This window comes from Crocodylus porosus, unplaced genomic scaffold (assembly GCF_001723895.1).
Source record: "Crocodylus porosus isolate Cpor-Errol unplaced genomic scaffold, CroPor_comp1, whole genome shotgun sequence".
Taxonomy (NCBI): Eukaryota; Metazoa; Chordata; order Crocodylia; family Crocodylidae; genus Crocodylus; species Crocodylus porosus.
In genome coordinates, this window is record NW_017728913.1 from 27,336,627 (window position 1) to 27,354,547 (window position 17,921).

The 17,921-nt window shown below is 41.1% G+C and overlaps 1 protein-coding gene across 1 annotated transcript in view; it reads right to left on the reverse strand.

Annotated features, from left to right (window-relative positions):
- The window catches only part of GLRA3 (glycine receptor alpha 3), a 99,421-nt gene that overhangs the window by 6,603 nt on the left and 74,897 nt on the right, over positions 1-17,921 (reverse strand). The window contains 2 exon segments of the mRNA XM_019534346.1: positions 7,379-7,525; positions 9,122-9,336. Of these exon segments, the coding sequence (XP_019389891.1) occupies positions 7,379-7,525; positions 9,122-9,336 (362 nt within the window).

Here is a 17,921-nt window from a genome sequence, read left to right on the forward strand (position 1 = left end):
TGCTTCCCCCTCCCCCCTACCTCATTAGGCCTAGGCCCATTTTCCCCCCTACCCTCCCCGCTTTCTGTCCCCCTCTGCCTCCAAGGAGCAGGGCTTGGGAGGGGAGTGAGGCCAGCACTGCTGGCCTTGTCTTCCTGCTCCAGCCCCTCAGTCTCCACTGTCATGGCAGCACTTTTCTCTGTGCAGAGCACTCTGGTTGGTTGTTTCAGTAAGCATTGTGATTGGCTACCAAGACAACCAAACAGAGCCAAATAAAGCATTACGGACAGACAGGCAGACAGACAGACTAAGGCTTTTATAATATTAGATGTTTATTCATCAGCTAGAACAATAGGATCCTAGTCTTGACTGGCTCCTACAACTAGACCAAGTTGATCAACGGCAAATCTTTTTGCAAAATGATGTTTCCCTTTTTTATAAAAAATCTTTACTTTTTTGAAAGTTTTTAACCACTTCTGATGTGTCCAGATTCTTCTTTGCTGATATCTAGTTATAAACATATTTTTTCTTTGAAAAATAAAAAGATGCATGTAATTCTTAGTTAGTCCTCAAGTGATAATATTAATGTTAAAAATAAATAAACAAGCAAACCTCTGACATGTATTCCATCCTATGTAGGGAACACCATGTTGTAGCTAGAAAATTCTGATTTTACAAATTGAATCCCATTCTGTTGGGCAAGAGACTTTCACCTTATGTAACCGGTAAAAAAGATAAAAAATAAAAATCATCCCTCTAGCACCATCAGTGTTCCAATATAATAAATGGATAGTATAATCTGGCTGTCTTTTTGTACATAAAAAATCTATTTTCTATTATCTGGTATCTATCTGTGTATAATAAATTTACAATGAATAATATAAAAGCCATGTAAAGTTCAGAAGTTCAGTATAAACAATGTAAAGTTCAAAGAGTTCCTCCAGGTTATTTTAATCCCAACCCCCATGTTTAATTTATTTTTTCTGTGATTTTTCTGATCTAATTTTTTCATATGTGCTGTAGCTTAAAAAAAAAAAATCAAGCAAAATCTAATCTAATCCTTGAGCCATAGTGATAGTTTATCCTGTGCCAAATGGGTCACAAATGTACACTAGACATAGTAACTGAGTTGGGAATGAGAGAGGAAAAAGGGAAAGAATCATTAACTTACTTTTAAACTTACTAAATACAAAAAGTACCTGAATCTTATGTCAGATATTGCAAAGAAACAATTATAACATTTATTGCTTGTTACCTCCTTGTTTTTAATTTGGCAAACTGCAATTGTTGTTTGTATAGTGGATTAAATGTTTGTAAATCAAAAGGTGATTTGCCCTATGCTTAAATATATCAAGTTTTGATTTAGTTGCTGATATGGACACAACTAAATAAAGCAATGAGGAAAAGGGAAAGTACTAGGAGAGCTGTCTTTGGTAGAACCTAAGACTAAAATTCGGTTTGGAACTAGAACTGTTAAGAAATGTGTTATTTAAATTGTATTTAATCAGAAAATGTCCTTTTATTGAAACTGAACATTTTTTACAGGATTATGCCAGTTTTAATAAAATGTGTTTGGAAAAATTTCTCACCTGTAGGATGGAATTTCTAGACAAAAAGAGAGATGGAGAAACGTATCATGGTGGTCAAAACCCTAGTTGTTAAAGCACTCACCTGGATATGGGAGACTGAGGATCAAGTCCCTGTTCTTTCATTTACCAGATTATTGGCTATTTTGGGATATGTTGGTCCTGCAGGGTCTTAATTTTTATCCTGATGCAGCTGGAAAACTGTTCTTGGCAGCTTTGAAAAGTGTAAGAGGATAGGAAAGGTTTCCCACCTAACTTTATGGAGAAGTTATTCCCATGAAGCGGATAAAGACATTAGCTACTGCCAGGGGCAGTTCCAGAGGGGATGCAATGGCACAGTTGGCCCTCCCTCCTCCAACCCCCATTTGGACAGTAGAGCACCAAGCCTCCTCCCTTCCCTTCCCTTTATTGCTTAGACATACAATGTCTCCCTTCCTGTTCCTCCCTTCCAACCTGCTGCTGCTGCTTTTCCTGTCCCTAGCAGGGCTGTAAGGGGCTGAACTCTATGGAGAATGGGGACAGAGGCAAGAGCATAGTGAGAGAGTAGTTTTCTCCCTCCTTCCCTTCCCAAACTTGTTCCCTGGGAGCAGGAGTAAGGAGAAGGAACCTGCCCACCCATCCTCACTGCCAATGTCCAATTTTCAGTTGAACCTAACCCCTGTACAGCCCAGCTTGGGTGGGCAGAGGCATTTCTGAAGCTTTTCCCTTTCCCCAGGACAACAGGGAAAGCAGTAGAGGCAGGTGGAACAGGAGTGGGAGGGGAGGAGGCAAGCCTCTGAGCACAAGGGGGAAAGGGTTTCACCTGCTTTAGGGACTTACAGTACTCAGAGGCTCCCATGGTGCAGTCCAATCTAAAAGAGGGGAGGGATGCAGTGGCACCACTGCACCCACTTCTGGATCTTCCCCTGACAGTAGTGAATGTCTTTATCTGCTCCAGGGAATAACTTACAATAAAGTTAGATGGGAGATGAGGCTGGGAACAGAGCAGTACAGCCTCCCCTTCAGTGTTAGGTACTGCTCCTTCCCTCCTCTTTGGGAAGTGCTGGATCTACCCCTGGGTACTGTCATTCTCTGCTGACATCCACAAGAAGAAGCATCAATGTCAGCTGAAAACACAACTGCCTGCCTTACCTTTTGGGGAATAGTTGCAAACAAGTTCAGAGATGGAAAAATAGGGCAAGCAGAAGTTTAAAAAGGAGATAGGTTGATCTGTGTTTTTTCACATTACTGATTTCAAACACAAATCCATCAAGAAGCAAAAGTAAATAACTCAAGAAAGTGACAACAGGTAAATCTTTAAAACAAAAATCTTAATGAAAATATAAAACTCACAGAAGAGTGCACAGAAAAGCATAGGTGTTTAAATACTTTTACTATCTCAAAACACCTTGATGGCATAATAATTAAGATTATTTATAAATTAAGTGTTATTGTTAACTCTCTATCCTTCATTGAATAGAGCAAGGAAATCCAGGAAGAGCATACTTTGCAAGAAATCCATGAGTACAACATAGCTGTGATCTGAGGAAATAAATGCTCCCACTGCTATGCATGCCGTGGAAGGCCGGGGGTGGGGGGGAATGTGCCCCTAAATCTGTACGTGGGATAAGGGTGGACTGCTGCTGTGGGCTGGAACTGTCAGGCTTTTCCTGGTGGGGAGCTGGGTTGGGCTGCGCTTGGGGCAGGTGGCAGCTGTGCTGGGATGAGAACTGTGTGGGGTGTGCGACACCCACCCCAAAATTTGCTGTAACTGTCCCCCACCTGGCCCAAGCACAGCCCTGGCCCAGCCCACCCCCACCAGGAGGTGTGCGGTGCCACCCCCAGCCTGAAGCAGCATCCAGCCCTTGCCGCATGCACAGATCTGGGGCATGCATAGTGGTGGGAGCTGTGCCCCTCACATCACCCAGATGAGCCACTCATGGATCCATCCCATGGCCTCCCCAGCTGTGCAGTGCCTGCCCCAGCCCAAACGCCACTCCCTCCCTTATTGCAGGAGCCTTGATCTGTTCCCCACACACCACTTCCCTCCCCCACCCCTTCCCCAACAACAGACTTGCCAGCCAGATGATGGTCTCCATGCTGCAGGTCTGTGCTCCTGGCTACCTGTGTGCTGCACTGTGGCTGCATGCATGCATGGGGCATTTATTGGCCACATTATCAGCCACATTAGCCATAAAAAGCTGATTGCCAATTATTGTCAATTTTCCTTAGATCAGTACTGATCCGATATGGGACCAACATATTGATGTACCTCTAGCAGTAATGCACCTGTTTATATTCATAGTTACACATCTGAATTGCACTTTATGCAGCTTTTTTAAACATTACATATTTGTGTGCCTCCTGCAATACTGAATAGAATTTATGTAAAAATAATCTGAAAACACAATTTGGTCATAATATACTGACACCAGGTACAGATATTTTGATTTATATATCGACTTTGTTTAAACGGATGAGGGCAATTCTAGTTTCTGTTATAAATCTTGCATACTCTGAAGACTAATTCGAAACTTCATCGCAATGTACTTCCAGTAATTCCATGCAATTAGTGAGTAAAAGTGAAATCAGAATTAGGTCCAGTCTATGTGAACTCATGTTTCAAGAGCTCTTTTGAAGCAGTATGTCTTTTCTTCTATATAATCAGAATAACTATAGATAAGGAAAGAAATATTGCTCCAAAAGATGCTGTCCTTGGGAATCTTTACATATGCTCTGGGAGTATGGGAGGAGAGGTGTTTTAATTAGAACTCTCAAGAGCTGCTGTAATTAAAGTGCCCACAATGTTTTGTGTAGTCAGCTTCTGGCACGTCAAAATGGTGGCAGGGGTGCTTTAACTATAACTAAAGTTTGTTGAATGAGCTTAAGTGCCCCCACTGCCATTCTGAGGCATTGGGAAGCTGAATACACAAGACACTGAGGCTGCTGGAGTGAGCTAATTAGCATGCTGGACTGTTCATTATCTGTTGGCACATGCTAGTCAGTGCTAATTAGCACACTCCAGCAGATTCAATTAATTGAGTCTGCTACAATGCGCTATAATTACAGTACGTCAGATCAGGCATCCCGCATGTCTACAGGCACCCTTGTGCTTAGAATATACAACCTGTGTTTCACTTTGATTTTGATTGTGTGGTGAAAAGGAACTACTTGAATGCAATAAAAAGAAATGGGTTCCTTGAAATCCAGAAAAAATAACATGATTGCCAGTCTTCCATTTGCTGGAAGAAGAGGAACTATAATAGACATGTTATATATGTAGTCATATAATATATCAAGTAACAAATCTGTTTATATCACATCCATGATGTGGGTATCTTGCCACATTTGCACCTTTCTCAGTAATCCATTCATACAGGCCCACTCCTAGGATTCCAAACCTTTAAGCTTCTTGCAGTTTCTTTATCACAAAAAGAAACAACTTGGTTTCGTCCCATATGCCTGGGAAAGTTTTTTTCAGCCAAAGTCAGCAAAAACAGTCCCCCCTCCCCCCATTTTCACATTCATTCAGGGCCAGCTTGTAAAAGTATTGTACAGAACCACTGAACAACAGTGACTTTTATCCAAGAAATATAAGATTTTCCCTGTGCGGAGGAGCAAGCCCAAAGATAGAAAAGGTAATTTGAGGCCAGGTCTCCAGACTTTCGAACTAACTCATATGTTCCCTCTTGATAGTGTTCAATATCTGACATGTAGCAATATTCCATACATCTTTTGACTCAGCTCCCCTCAAAGTCTGTGAAAAATGCTAACTTCAACAGGAGATGAAGTTGACACAAAATCCTTTTAGAAAAATAGGAGTCTACCTAATATGCATATTTCATGGCCAAAAACCTGGAAAGCACTCAGTGAGTGTTTATTTGAATAGAATTTCCATTATTTTCATTAAGTAAAATATTAAAAGATTAGAAAGGTTTTAATCTTTGGGCCTAGATTGTAGCACCTGTACTTAGCCATGAAGTCTATTATGCTCATCATAGAGACAGAAATTACACATAAACTGGTATAAGTGACTGCAAAGCTTTTCAAATCTGTAACTCAACAGAAGTTCAGTGCGCATAAACTACTTTCTAAAGGCTGGCACTGATTTTAAGATGAACCTGAATGGATGTAGCATCAGACTTAACTGATTTAGACTAAATTGGTTGATTGAACTTCTGTCCCAGATCCCTTCCAGATTCATATTACCTCACAGTTCTTCAGCATCCCAGGATGCTTTGCATCTCCCCTGCAAAGGTGAGTGGGCTAGCCTTGGCCCAAGCTTCCTGTTCTGGCTGAGCAGGGAGGCATGCTCTAGAATCCCCTGGCTTCTGGTCTGAGCCACTAGAGGCATATGGCTGCTTTTCTTGAATCAAAGGTGAATGTCTATTCACTTTCTTATTGGTACAATCTATGCAGCTTAGGCTAAATTTGTATATCTTGACTTTCAAAAAGCTTTTGATGTGGCATCCCATAATGTTCTCATGAGAAAATTGGAAGACTGTGGGCTTAACTGGAGACAGTTAGGTGGGTAGGAAGTAGGGCTGTGCAAAACAACGTCGTTCCACTTTGACTTCGGTTTCAGTGTTTCGAAGGAACAGTGTTTCATTTTGAGTCTTGTTTAATTTCAAAAGCACTGTTCTGTTTATCTTTGTTGAAACTGTTTGGCTGTTTTGATGCTGTTTTGATGCTTTGCCCACCCAGCACCAGGAAGACAGGTGCTGCCATGGGCCCCAGCCGACAGCACCAGCCTTCTGTCATCCGGCAGGCAGATCAGGGGCCCACACCCCCAGGAGGAGTCTGGCACAGCCCCCACAGCCCTCCCAGGGGTGCGGGCGAGCCCCCAATCTGCCTGCTGGATGATAGGAGGCTCGTGCTGCCAGCTGGGGCCAGCATCAGCACTGATCTTCCCGGCATGGGGTCCCATCCAGCGGCACCAGCCTCCTGTCATCCTTGGGCTGGCTTCAGCATGGGGCATATCAGCCCATGCAGGGACCCACCACTGCCCTGATCCCAGGGTGTGGGCAGGTCCCCTCACAAGCTGATTTGCCCCAGGCCCCCCACCCACCACCCAGGGCATATCAGCTGGTGTGGAGACCTGCTGCCACACAATCCCAGGGTGGAGGAGGGTCCCCACATGAGCTGATTTGCCTCAGACCCCGCACCCTTCTCAGGCCAGCTCTGGTACAGGGCCTGGGGCATATCAGCTGGTGCGGGGACCTGCCGCCACCCTGATCCCGATTCTCAGCTGGTATAAATTGCCATAGCTCTATTAAAGTAAATTCTTGATTGCATGGCAATTGACAAAAGTTGTGAGGAATCAAAGTGACACTCAGTTAAGATTTTAAAAGGAAAACAATCTTCGTAAGCAGTAGCATTCATAAAGTTTTTTAAATAAATAAAAAAGATTTTGTTTGTATAACACACATACTTGCTAACTCCTTGAACTGAATATTAGGACTAAACTGGGAAATGAAATTTACTAACTCTCAGTACTATACCAGGAGCTTTCAGTTCCTATTATCATGTCATACTCTGACTCTGTTTCACAGGCTGAAATGCACTCTTGGGCAGACAGCTTACACATGGCCCATGCATCACTTAAATCCTCTTTAATCCCTCTTTTAAGATTTAAGTGGGATTTATGTGGTACGCAGTCCTTGTACTGACCCTATGCCTGAGGTGAATTTCACCCTATGTTTCCATTTCATGTGTATGGCCATTTCACATAGTGCTATTTGTACCAATTAAAGCCCTTCTTCCAGTTTACAAACAAAACAAAACAAAACAGTCTCTGCATTGCTCTCCAAGTTGTTATTGTTGCTACTTTTTACCTTATTCTTCTTCCTCTTCCGTCGGAATCTCAGGAGTTCTTTATGTTGCCTTGACACAAAATTTACAGCTGCATACTCCAGAAGTGCAGAAAATACAAAGAGCAGGCATACTGCCATCCAGATGTCAATTGCTTTGACATATGACACCTACGCAGGGAAAAAAGCAACAGAGTGAAAATATTACAAACCACAGATGTGTATTTTGGTATATCATAATGTCAGGGGAAGATAAATTCATGCCCCTTACCGCAGTTCTATTTTTACCAAACAACCACTAGCATGAAAGCTGATTATGTAATAGAAGCGAAAGATTCAATCTGTATTTTGCAATTTAATTTGAATATGTGTGATACCTATATTTTGCCTGGTCACAAACTAATCTTTTCAAAACAGAAGTTTTGTTCTTGGCTAACATCTCTTCATGGTCTGTTTTACATTGCATTTGTCATAATCCTGGTAGTTTAAAGGGGAGAAGCAGGGAAAAAAAAAGAAATGTTCTTTCTAGAAGTGTATACTGAAATATGATCAAGAAGCACAAAGGGACTGGAAAGTAGCTGTAAGTGACTGACTTGGCATTTACCAGGCAATGCTGGTAGGGAGAAAGAGGGCATAAGATAAAAGAGAACTTGGCTATATGTCCATCTACTTCTGGCATAGTCCAGGAGGCACCAGAAGCCACCACTATACATTCAAACAGCTTCTTGTCTCCTGTAACTTTGGGGATGGAGACATAACTGATTCCCTGATATACTCCCTCTTCCCTGTGTAGCTCAGTTGCAAGATACAATTTGGGCTTGTAATTTAAGGCTGGTTCTTGCTGTGCCTGAAAGCAGTTGGAGTTTTAACATTTAATCCAACAAAAGCCAAATCAGGCCCCAAATCTGTAGTTAAAAGTGTATCTGGCTTTTTTCCCCTAATGTAATACTTTGCTGTTAGTCTCTCATTTAATGTGGAGCTGTAGTGTTTCCATTTGTTGCAGATTTGACTTTTCTATATGTTTTATATATTTTTATATATTATATATCTTTTATATATTTTAGGGCTAAAACACTCTTTTCCCATAGGAGAACTATATTTTTAAAGAGGAAAAAAGAATCGGCTGCAACAACTGGAATTTTAATCCAATATTTATAAAATGTCTCAAGGTGATAATAGCAAATTATTATTACATTAAATTATTCCCACTGACCACAATGGGGGATGAAGATGGTCAGCTCTTCCTGGGTTAAGGCCTTTATGACAAAACAAAAGAAAACAAAAAAAAATAGTAATGAACGTTGGAGGCTTGAAAGAGTTAATTAGAAAAAACACAAACTCTGTTTTCTACAATGAGTCATTTCCTGTGGAATGTTTTTTGTACTTGTCTAGTTTAATTTATTTTCTTTGTTTAAAAAAAATTATCTGTGGATTGAGTGCAATAATGAAATGCACACAATTTGTAGACAGTGGTTTGTTTCCTTCCCACTCTTCTATTTAAACTGCAGTGTATTTGCTGCAATTCACCTAGGGATATATTTATTTTTGTGGTTCTTTGGTTAGTATTGATTGCTGTGTGCCTCTTGAGTCAGTCAAGACCTAGTGTCATTGGGTTACCTTCCTTCTATTCATCCTTAATGAATGTGCAAATGTTTTAATAAAGAGAGCATTTCAAAGGCTTTTAAAGGCCTCTGATAACTATATAGGATTACTGTTTGTCTTAACACAGTGATATCAGTATAATATGAGAGGGTGTTTTTTGCCTACCTTTGGGAGTGATGCTCTCGAACCTGAACTCTGTGTTGTCATGGTCAGTACAGTTGTTATACCTAAAGCTACTCGGGCTGGAGCGGCATCCATATTGATCCAAAATGATACCCAGGAGAGAATGACAATCAAGAGACTTGGAATGTACATTTGAATGAGATAGTAACCCATCTGCCTTTCAAGGTGGAAACGGACTTCAATGCATGTAAACTTTCCTAGTTACAACAAAGAAAGAAAGTGTTTAGTAGAAATAGTCCATTTTTAAAAATGTCTAATTCTCACACACAAAAATGTATGCTACTAGTTCAAATATACATGTCCTCTAATGCAGGGCTGTCCGACTTTTGGTGGCCATTGAGCAATTAACACACAGCCTTCTTGTCTTGGTGGCTTCCTTTCCTCCTGCTGACATATGGTGTGTGGCCCAGAGGGCTAATTACTAGTGCTGTGTGTGGCCCCTGCCATGCCAAAGTTGGACAGCTCTGCTCTATTTGAATTACTGTTGGATTCTGCAGTATATACGTTTCACTATCCCAATGGAAATATCTGTTTGTGAGAGAGGCACAGAACCCCTTGAAATATAATAGTCAATAACCTCTAGGATTGTACTTATCCAAAAAATAAGGATTATATTAAAACACAGAAAACATTTTTTCACTGATACATAACCTATGCCACTCAGTTGCCATCTGGAGGCTCTAGTCTTCAAAGGTTTTACTTTCTAAATATATTTCTAACCTGAAACACATTGACCAATAATGTAAACAATGGACGCTTAAATTGGTTACTTGAGAAATTGCTCTAAGTTGCCTAATTATAAAAAATGCTGAAAAATCCAGCAGTCCCCAAAAACTTAATTAAAAACAGAATAAATGAGTGACTTATTCTCCTGAGGAAGTGAAGTATCATTATGTCCCACCAACAATGAAGATAGGGAGTTCATTGGGCATTTATGACAAAAAAAGAGAAACCAACTAGAAATAGTAATGATGATTTTGGAGGCTTGAAATAATTATGGAAAAAAACTCAAACTCTTGCTTGGCATAGCACTGACAACAGGTCATTTGTCCTATCTGTAAATTTTGTAGTAAATCTAACAGTTGAAAATCCTTATTTTGCCAATTAACTCAAAAATATCCTCGTATAAGAACCCAGCATTGCCACTGACTCAATGATACAATTTTTTACCCCATATCTTTGCATTCAGATCTGTTCTGAATGTTGCAGAAAAGTTGTTTTAGCATCCGGTGTCTTCCATGTTTCTATCTGAATGCTGATATAGGCTGTCACCCTCTTCTGTCTCATTCAACTTGAGGCTAAAGCTAGTACTTATCTTGAAATTTTTTCTGAACTATATTTTTGCTTACATCTCCTGGCCTTGCATTTTGTGGTTGATCTCTATTTTGTAACTTGGCACCTCTTTCTAGTCTTCTCCTCCTTTCAGCAATTTCATATTGTTTCTTATACTGTGTCCTTTGAAGTATATTCCCAGATTCACTAAGCCATATACCCTACATTCCTTCCTTAAACTGCATTTAGCCTGTCTTTTTTATTTTTGACAGAGACACCCCAGAATGAACCTGATGCTAACAGATTTAACAGCATTAGTATGTCTACCCCCTGCCTCAAATTTCTGTACATTGTCATCTCTTTCTATGTCATATCCAAATTAAATCATTAAAGCAAGGTTCTGTCAGTAAGTTTTCTTACATGCCAGCATTACTTGTAAATAACACCTGTTAAAGACAGGGCAGCATCTTGGTGAAAATTTTCTGCTGACCTCCAAAAAGATTTTTTTTTGCTTAGGGAGAAATTGGTGGTTCTATCTTGCTATGGAACCAGTGATGTGAGTTCATGCCGTCTTCCAGATTTGTATCAAGGGCTGTCTTCAGTGGACCATTAAGGGCCTAAATTGGGTACCTGACTATTCAGGTTGAGGACCCATAAGCAGCTGGTTGTGATGCTACTTGCATCAGCCACAAGTTATGTCACTGTTTTCAAGAGCTATGCTAGCTCAATGGGACTTGGGTGAACTTTGACTGGGTAATCCTCACAGCAAAAGGATTGGAGAAGAAAAAAATAATCTCTCTTCTGTTGGCCAGTCAGTCTTATCAAATTACCAGGCAGGTGGAGAGGTGTCAGAATGAGAGGAGGAAAAAAAGGCAAGCTGAAAAGAATGGAGCAGTCTCATGTACCATGCTGAGTCAAAGTAGTAAGGGTAGAAAAAACATGGAGAATGTTTAAGCTTCTAAAAGACATTTTTTTAGGGACAGACTCACTATAACATTTTCCCCTTCTCCACAAATTTCTTTTCCTTTGTAGCTGTAAAGCAAGGGAATGGAAGGAAAAACTAAGGAAATGTAAAATGGATAGTACATTCATTTGGTGTGTATTGTGGGTCCATAACGATAGTGGATTGAATTTTCCTGAAGTCATGACAATGGGAGAACTTCATACTCCAGATGGCATTTTGATAAAGAAGTATCCTGTATCCTGATTACCTCAGATGAGCTGGAATTAATATATAGATCTCAGGCAGCCTAAAGTATGTGGCAGTAGTGTATGAACAATGAGTATTACTAGCCTAAAATAAGTGTGGTTTCCTACACACGCAAGCTGACAGTGTAAGAAAGGGAGGAGAGATTGCAGAGGATAAAATCTTGTGTGTACAAAAGATTCATAGTGAAAGGGCTAGTAACAGTCATAAAACCTGGAAGAACATAGAGCAAGAGAGAGCTGGGGTTTTAAGTAAACCAGGATTACTATTAAGTGACATCTAAAAGCATTAACACTGAAAGTTGTTTTTGTTTATTGCTTAAAAGGAGGAAATTCTCAGTGACAAAATGAAATAAATAACGAAGAGGATTGTACTCCAGAAGTAAAAATAAATGAGAGGGGCTGATAGAGAGAATTCACTAGTTTCTTATGGGAACAGTTGCTTAGATGTATGATGCTTCAAATTATCAACTTTAAATTAGGCTTCTTCCTGGGGGCTACCTGTTCTATGATGTGCCTTTCTTGGTGAGGGGAACTGCTTCATGGCAACTGCATGGCTGTGATATATCATGGGAAATGAAATCTGTTGGTAGAGTCTAATCCATGGAAGAGAATCAGAGTATAAGGCAGTATAAGTCTCATAAGCAGAGAGGTAAATTTTGGAATAAACACCAGAAATCTGTGGAAGGCAAGCACTTTTTTTAATGAAAGATATCATTTAGCTGAGAACCTAGTTTTCTGCTGAAATGTATTCTCAATGGAAAATATTCAAGTATCCTTCCTAATTATTATTTCACATAGCTTCAGCATCAACTTAAGAGTAATCATTTTAAAGGGTGGGATGTGGAAAGATAATGCCAAGAACAGAGGAATCAGGTCTTTTGTGTTTTGAGATGGTCAGCAGCCTAACTGCTCTTTCTGTCTTTGACAATCTCCTATTTATGCTCAAGTAGGGCCAGGGTGTTGTTGTAGTCATGATGGTAAAGGAAATGTGTGACAGGCAAGGAGATTTTATGATACCTTTTACTGGACTAGCTGCATACTTGGGAGAGCTGTTGGACTAGCTTTGGGCATCAGGTGTCCTTCCTCAGGTCTTCTTCAGTTGCTTAGACCTCAGGACAAGAACTTGGTGCCCAGAAGTCTATCCTAACTAGACTAGGCCACCTAACTACTTGGTTCAATACAGGGTATCATAAAAAGTCCTCACCTATTTATGCTTTGGACGATTGCTTTAACTGAGTATTACTTCACAAAAAAACTAGCATATGCTTTTTTTCTGCAGATGGATCAACAGTGACACAAATTTATCTGAACATGGGCCACATATACATGAGACACTAACTGCACAGTAGCCCGATACTACTGCACAGTAGCACTGTGTGGCAAAACCTGTGATGTGATACTACTATTCAGTAGAATCATAGAATCATAGAAGATTGGGATTGGAGGGGGTTCAGGAGGTCCCTTATTGTCCAGAAGGGATCTGGTGGCTGTTTACAAACTCACCAGGGGGGACCAGAGGAAATTGGGTGAAGCTCTGTCCCCCCAGGCACCACCGGGAGTTACTAGGAATAATGGCCCAAATTGTTAGAGACAAGGTTCAGGCTGGATGGACATCAGGAGACATTACTTTACAGTTAGGGCTGCCAGGCTCTGGACTGGACTCCCAAGGGAGCTCTACCTTGGGGGTCTTAAAAAGAAGGCTGGACAGATATTTGGCTGGGGTGTTAAGACCCCACACTCGTTCCTGGCCTGGGCAGGGGGTCGGACCTGATGATCTGTTTAGGTCCCTTCTGACCCTAACCACTATGAAACTAACCCCCTGCTCAAAGCAGGACCACCTCCAGTTAGATCATTGCATCCAGGACTTTGTCTAGCTGTGCCTTAAAAACCTCCAAGGATGGAGATTCCACCACCTCTCTAGGTAACCTGTTGTGCTGCTTCACCACCCTCCTAGTGCAAGAGTTTTTTTCCTAATATCTAACTTAAACTTTCAGACCATTGATCCTTGTTCTGTCATCTGTCACCACTGAGAATAGTCCATATTCTAGCTCCATATTCTTTGGAACCACCCTTCAGATAGTTAAAGGTTGCTGTCAAATCCCCTCTGTCTTCTTTTCTGCAGACTAAATAATCCCAGTTCCCTCAGCCTTCTCCTCATAAATCACGTGCCCCAGCCTCCAAACCATTTTTTTCACCCTCTGCTGGATTCTCTCCAACTTCCCCACATCCTTTCTATAGTGGGGGATCCAGAACTGTACACAGTACTTCAGATGTGGCCTCACCGGTGCTGAATAGAGCAGAATAATCACTTCCCTTGTTCTTCTGGCAATGCTCCTACTAATGCAGTCCAGTATCCCATTAATCTTCTTGGCAACAAGGGCATACTGCTGACTTATATCCATCTTATTGTCCACTGTAACTCACAGGTCCTTTTCTGCACAGGTGTTGCTTAGCCAGTCAGTCCTCAGGCTGTAGCAGTGCATGGGATTCTTCTGTCCTAAGTGCAGGATGTTGCACTTGTCATTGTTGAACCTCATGTGAATTATTTTGGCCCAATCCTCCAATTTGTCTAGGTCACTCTGAATCCTCACCCTACAGTCAAGTGTATCTACTATACTTCCTAGCTTGGTGTCATCTGCAAATTTGCTGAGAGTGCAATCCATCCCACCTTTCAGATCATTAATGAATATATTGAACAAAACTGGCCCCAGGATTGATCCCTGGGGCACTCCACTTGATATTCTGCAAGTTAGACACTGACCCATTGACTGCAGCCACACAACACTCCAGACAACTTTCTATTCAGCATACAATCCATTCAGCCAATCCATGCTTCCTCAACTTGCTTGCAAGAATGCTGTGGGAAACAGTATCAAAAGCCTTGCTGAAGTCAAGGTGTATTATGTCCACTGCTTTCCCTACATTCACTGTTCCTACATAGTATTAGGCTACTGTGTAGTAGCATCACAAAAAGACGTTCATCAGCACTACTGCACAATAACTTGGGTTACTGTGCAGTCATTTAGTACTTGTTTATTAGGGCTGTGTGAAGCTTCGGTCCCTGATTCAATTCGGTGGAGATTCGGTGCAATTCGGTGGACAAATCTCTGAATCCAAATTGAATCAGAGGACCCTTTAATCTCTCTGAATTGAATCAGAACCCTCTGAATCAAATCAGAAAGTTTTGGCGATTTGAACATAGACACAGCTTTAAATGTTTTTTTCTACATACCTCTAGGTGGCAGATCGCTTGTGAGTGCTGTGATGCTGGGGCACATGGAGTCTCCCACAGAAGCACTGGGGGCTCCCCAGTGTGCTCAACAGCAGACTTGGAAGTGGACCAAAAGCACTTCCAGTCCATTTCTGGGTCTGCTGGGGAAAGTGCAAGGGGCCCCCCCTGCACTCCCCTGGCTTGGTAACTGATGCCTCCTCGGTCTGGAGGGGCACCCAGGGTCCCTCCATGGCTGATTACTGAGGCAGGGAGGTGTGGGAGGGTCCCCAGCACACTCCCCAGTGGACCCAGAACTGGACCGGAAATACTTCCCTTCCACTTCCGGGTTAGCCACCAAGCATGCAGGGGAGCATCCCCCCATGCTCCTGTGGGATGCTCCATCCACCCCAGCATCACAGCATTCATGAGCCATGCCAGTACTTAGAGGTATGTAGAAAAAACTTTTAAAGCTGTGTCTATGTCCAAATTGCTGATTCTACAAATCGGCATCGAATCTTCAGATTTGGATTCAGCTGAATCAAACTGGGGACGTTGATCTGAATCTACAAATTGAATCATTGTCCCTGATTTAGGCCGAATCCAAATCCAAATTGAATAGGGCCCGTTTTGCACATCCCTATTGTTTATACAAGTACTAAATGACTGTGCAGTAATGACTGCACAGTCAGCATGTTGTGTATACATGGCCACTGTCGGCAAAGTGAATAGGGAAGTGTTTTTCATCAAATCTCAGCATACTAAACCTAGGGAGCATCCACTACAGCTATAGCAGGAGCCAGGTTTAAAACAAACAAGAGAGTACACTTTTATGCAACACACAGTTATCTTGTGGAACTCATTGCCACAGGAGACTGTAGAAACAGATAGTATAGCAAGGTTCACCAAGGGACTAGACAAATTAATGGATGATGGATTCATTAATAGTCATTAAACAGGACAGTCAAGAATGTGTGGCAGTGGACTGATCATTCTCAAATTATGAAGAATGTGAATGAAGCAAATAGGGAACTGTTATCTACAAAGTTCCAGAATATAAGAACCAGTGGCTACATACTGAAAGGTTTGAAACAAACAAGAGGAAGTACTTTCTACCAAGCACATAGTTGACTTTTTTAATTCATTGCTACAAGAGACTGTAGAGGCAGATACTACAACCGTTTTCAAAAATGGATTAGACAAATTCATGGAGGACAGGTTCACTGAGAACTATTACATAGAACAGTTTGGGGTCAGGGGGGTATCTTCTGACATTCTCCATACCAATGATGGTTGAGGCCATGGGATGGGTTATATTAGACATGCCTTATATATATTCTCTCTCTATGGTATATACTACTTGTCACGGTCAGAGATGCTATACTGGACTAGCTGGACACAGAATGAATGCCTTATGTTTATATGTTTTAAATGGAAGCAGTTTGCAGTAATAGTTTTCACTTAGGGACATTTTTGCTTGCAAGGTTTATAGACGCATTATGTAGGTAGGGTGATGCCGTTTTTTGTTTTTTTCAGCATTTGGTATCTATGGCTAGACTTATGATTGCATGTGTTGTGTGGAGGCTTAGGAAGGAGCATGTGTGTTTGTAGGTGGTAAATGTAGGTAAAAGCAAAGCTGTATTTATAATTTAAAAATGTATGAGGATGAAAGATGGATTTTCTGGTTACTATGGTTGTGTTGCTAGGGTATGCAGTATTCCCATTCATCATTCTCCTAATCTATTCCTGGTCAAAGTGGTACACAGAGCCAAAGGGTGGGAGCTTTAATGTTTTTGTCCCAGGATGTTAATTATATTTGTTCTAGTTTGTTACTAGTACCGTTACATTTCTAGGCACAGATGGCACTCCTAGGCATTTCAAGGCATAAACGAGACATACATAGGTCCATTTTCATGGTGAAATTTCACCACATTCATTCCACAGGCTGACTACTGATTGTGCTATTTCTATTATGTCTCAAAAAGAGAAGAAAGAAGCTATATATTTTGTGCTGTAACTAAATTTAAACATAAATAATAACTGAGCACTTTCTGCATGCTATCTGTAGTCACTCAGCATCTTTTTAATAATCCATTTATTCTACTCTGTATGAATGGTTTTCAAAAACCATGATTGATTTTTCTACAGCATGTTTCTTAATGGAGTATCAGTGCACAGAATCACATTACAAGTGCCTGACATAAACAGTGTGTCCTCAAGCACAAACTGCACATAAGTGATTGCAGATTAGTATAACATTATGAAGGAAAAAGGAACACTTGTGGTTGTTGTTTCTTTTGCCATCATCTTTTACTGCCCACACAACATTTGATAATCATGATGTTGAATGTAGAAGAAAAAAGAAAGACAAAGGGTGCAAGGATTAAAACAGTAAAAACAAAAACTTCTCCCAGTTTTATGGCATGAACTCCAGATTGAAGGCGAACAAAAAATAAAGCATCCAGGCTAGATCATGACCCATGAGAAGTGTCACAGAAGGTGCAGTCTGGAGGAGAGGAAGGAAAGGTGCCTTTCAATTATGCTTGTGCTGTCCAGGTTCTGACTGTGATGGAGACTAGTGTAGCCCCAGAGTAAAGCAGCTGCTTTAATTTACAGAGAACTTCCAACAGCCTGCATACCTGCCATGGTAGAATTCTCCATTGATTTTTTACCTTGCATTTATAGCTCCATGTATACCTTTGCTTACTGGGAAACTTATGCAGGCCAGGTGGAAGGGGAGGGAGGCAGTCTGACTGCCCCTCTATATTATAATTTAAATATTGAAGAACTAGTTTTGTCCTAATTCATTCTCTGTGGAGATGTATGATCTGCAATATTAGAAACCGAACTAAAATATTCTCTCTTTCATTGTTTAATACTGTTTCTGTCGGAAATAAAACAGTGCAAAACAGAGATTAGAGAAAGAGGTAGCTGGTTGGACTTCCTGGACACTATGGGTGACTGCCTATACATGTGCAGGCAGGCTGCTCCGACATGCTATAATTTGAGTGCAGTGGAGCAGACTCAATTAATTGAGTCTGCTGGAGTATGGTAATTACTGCATTTCAACAGACTCTTGCATCACATGTATTA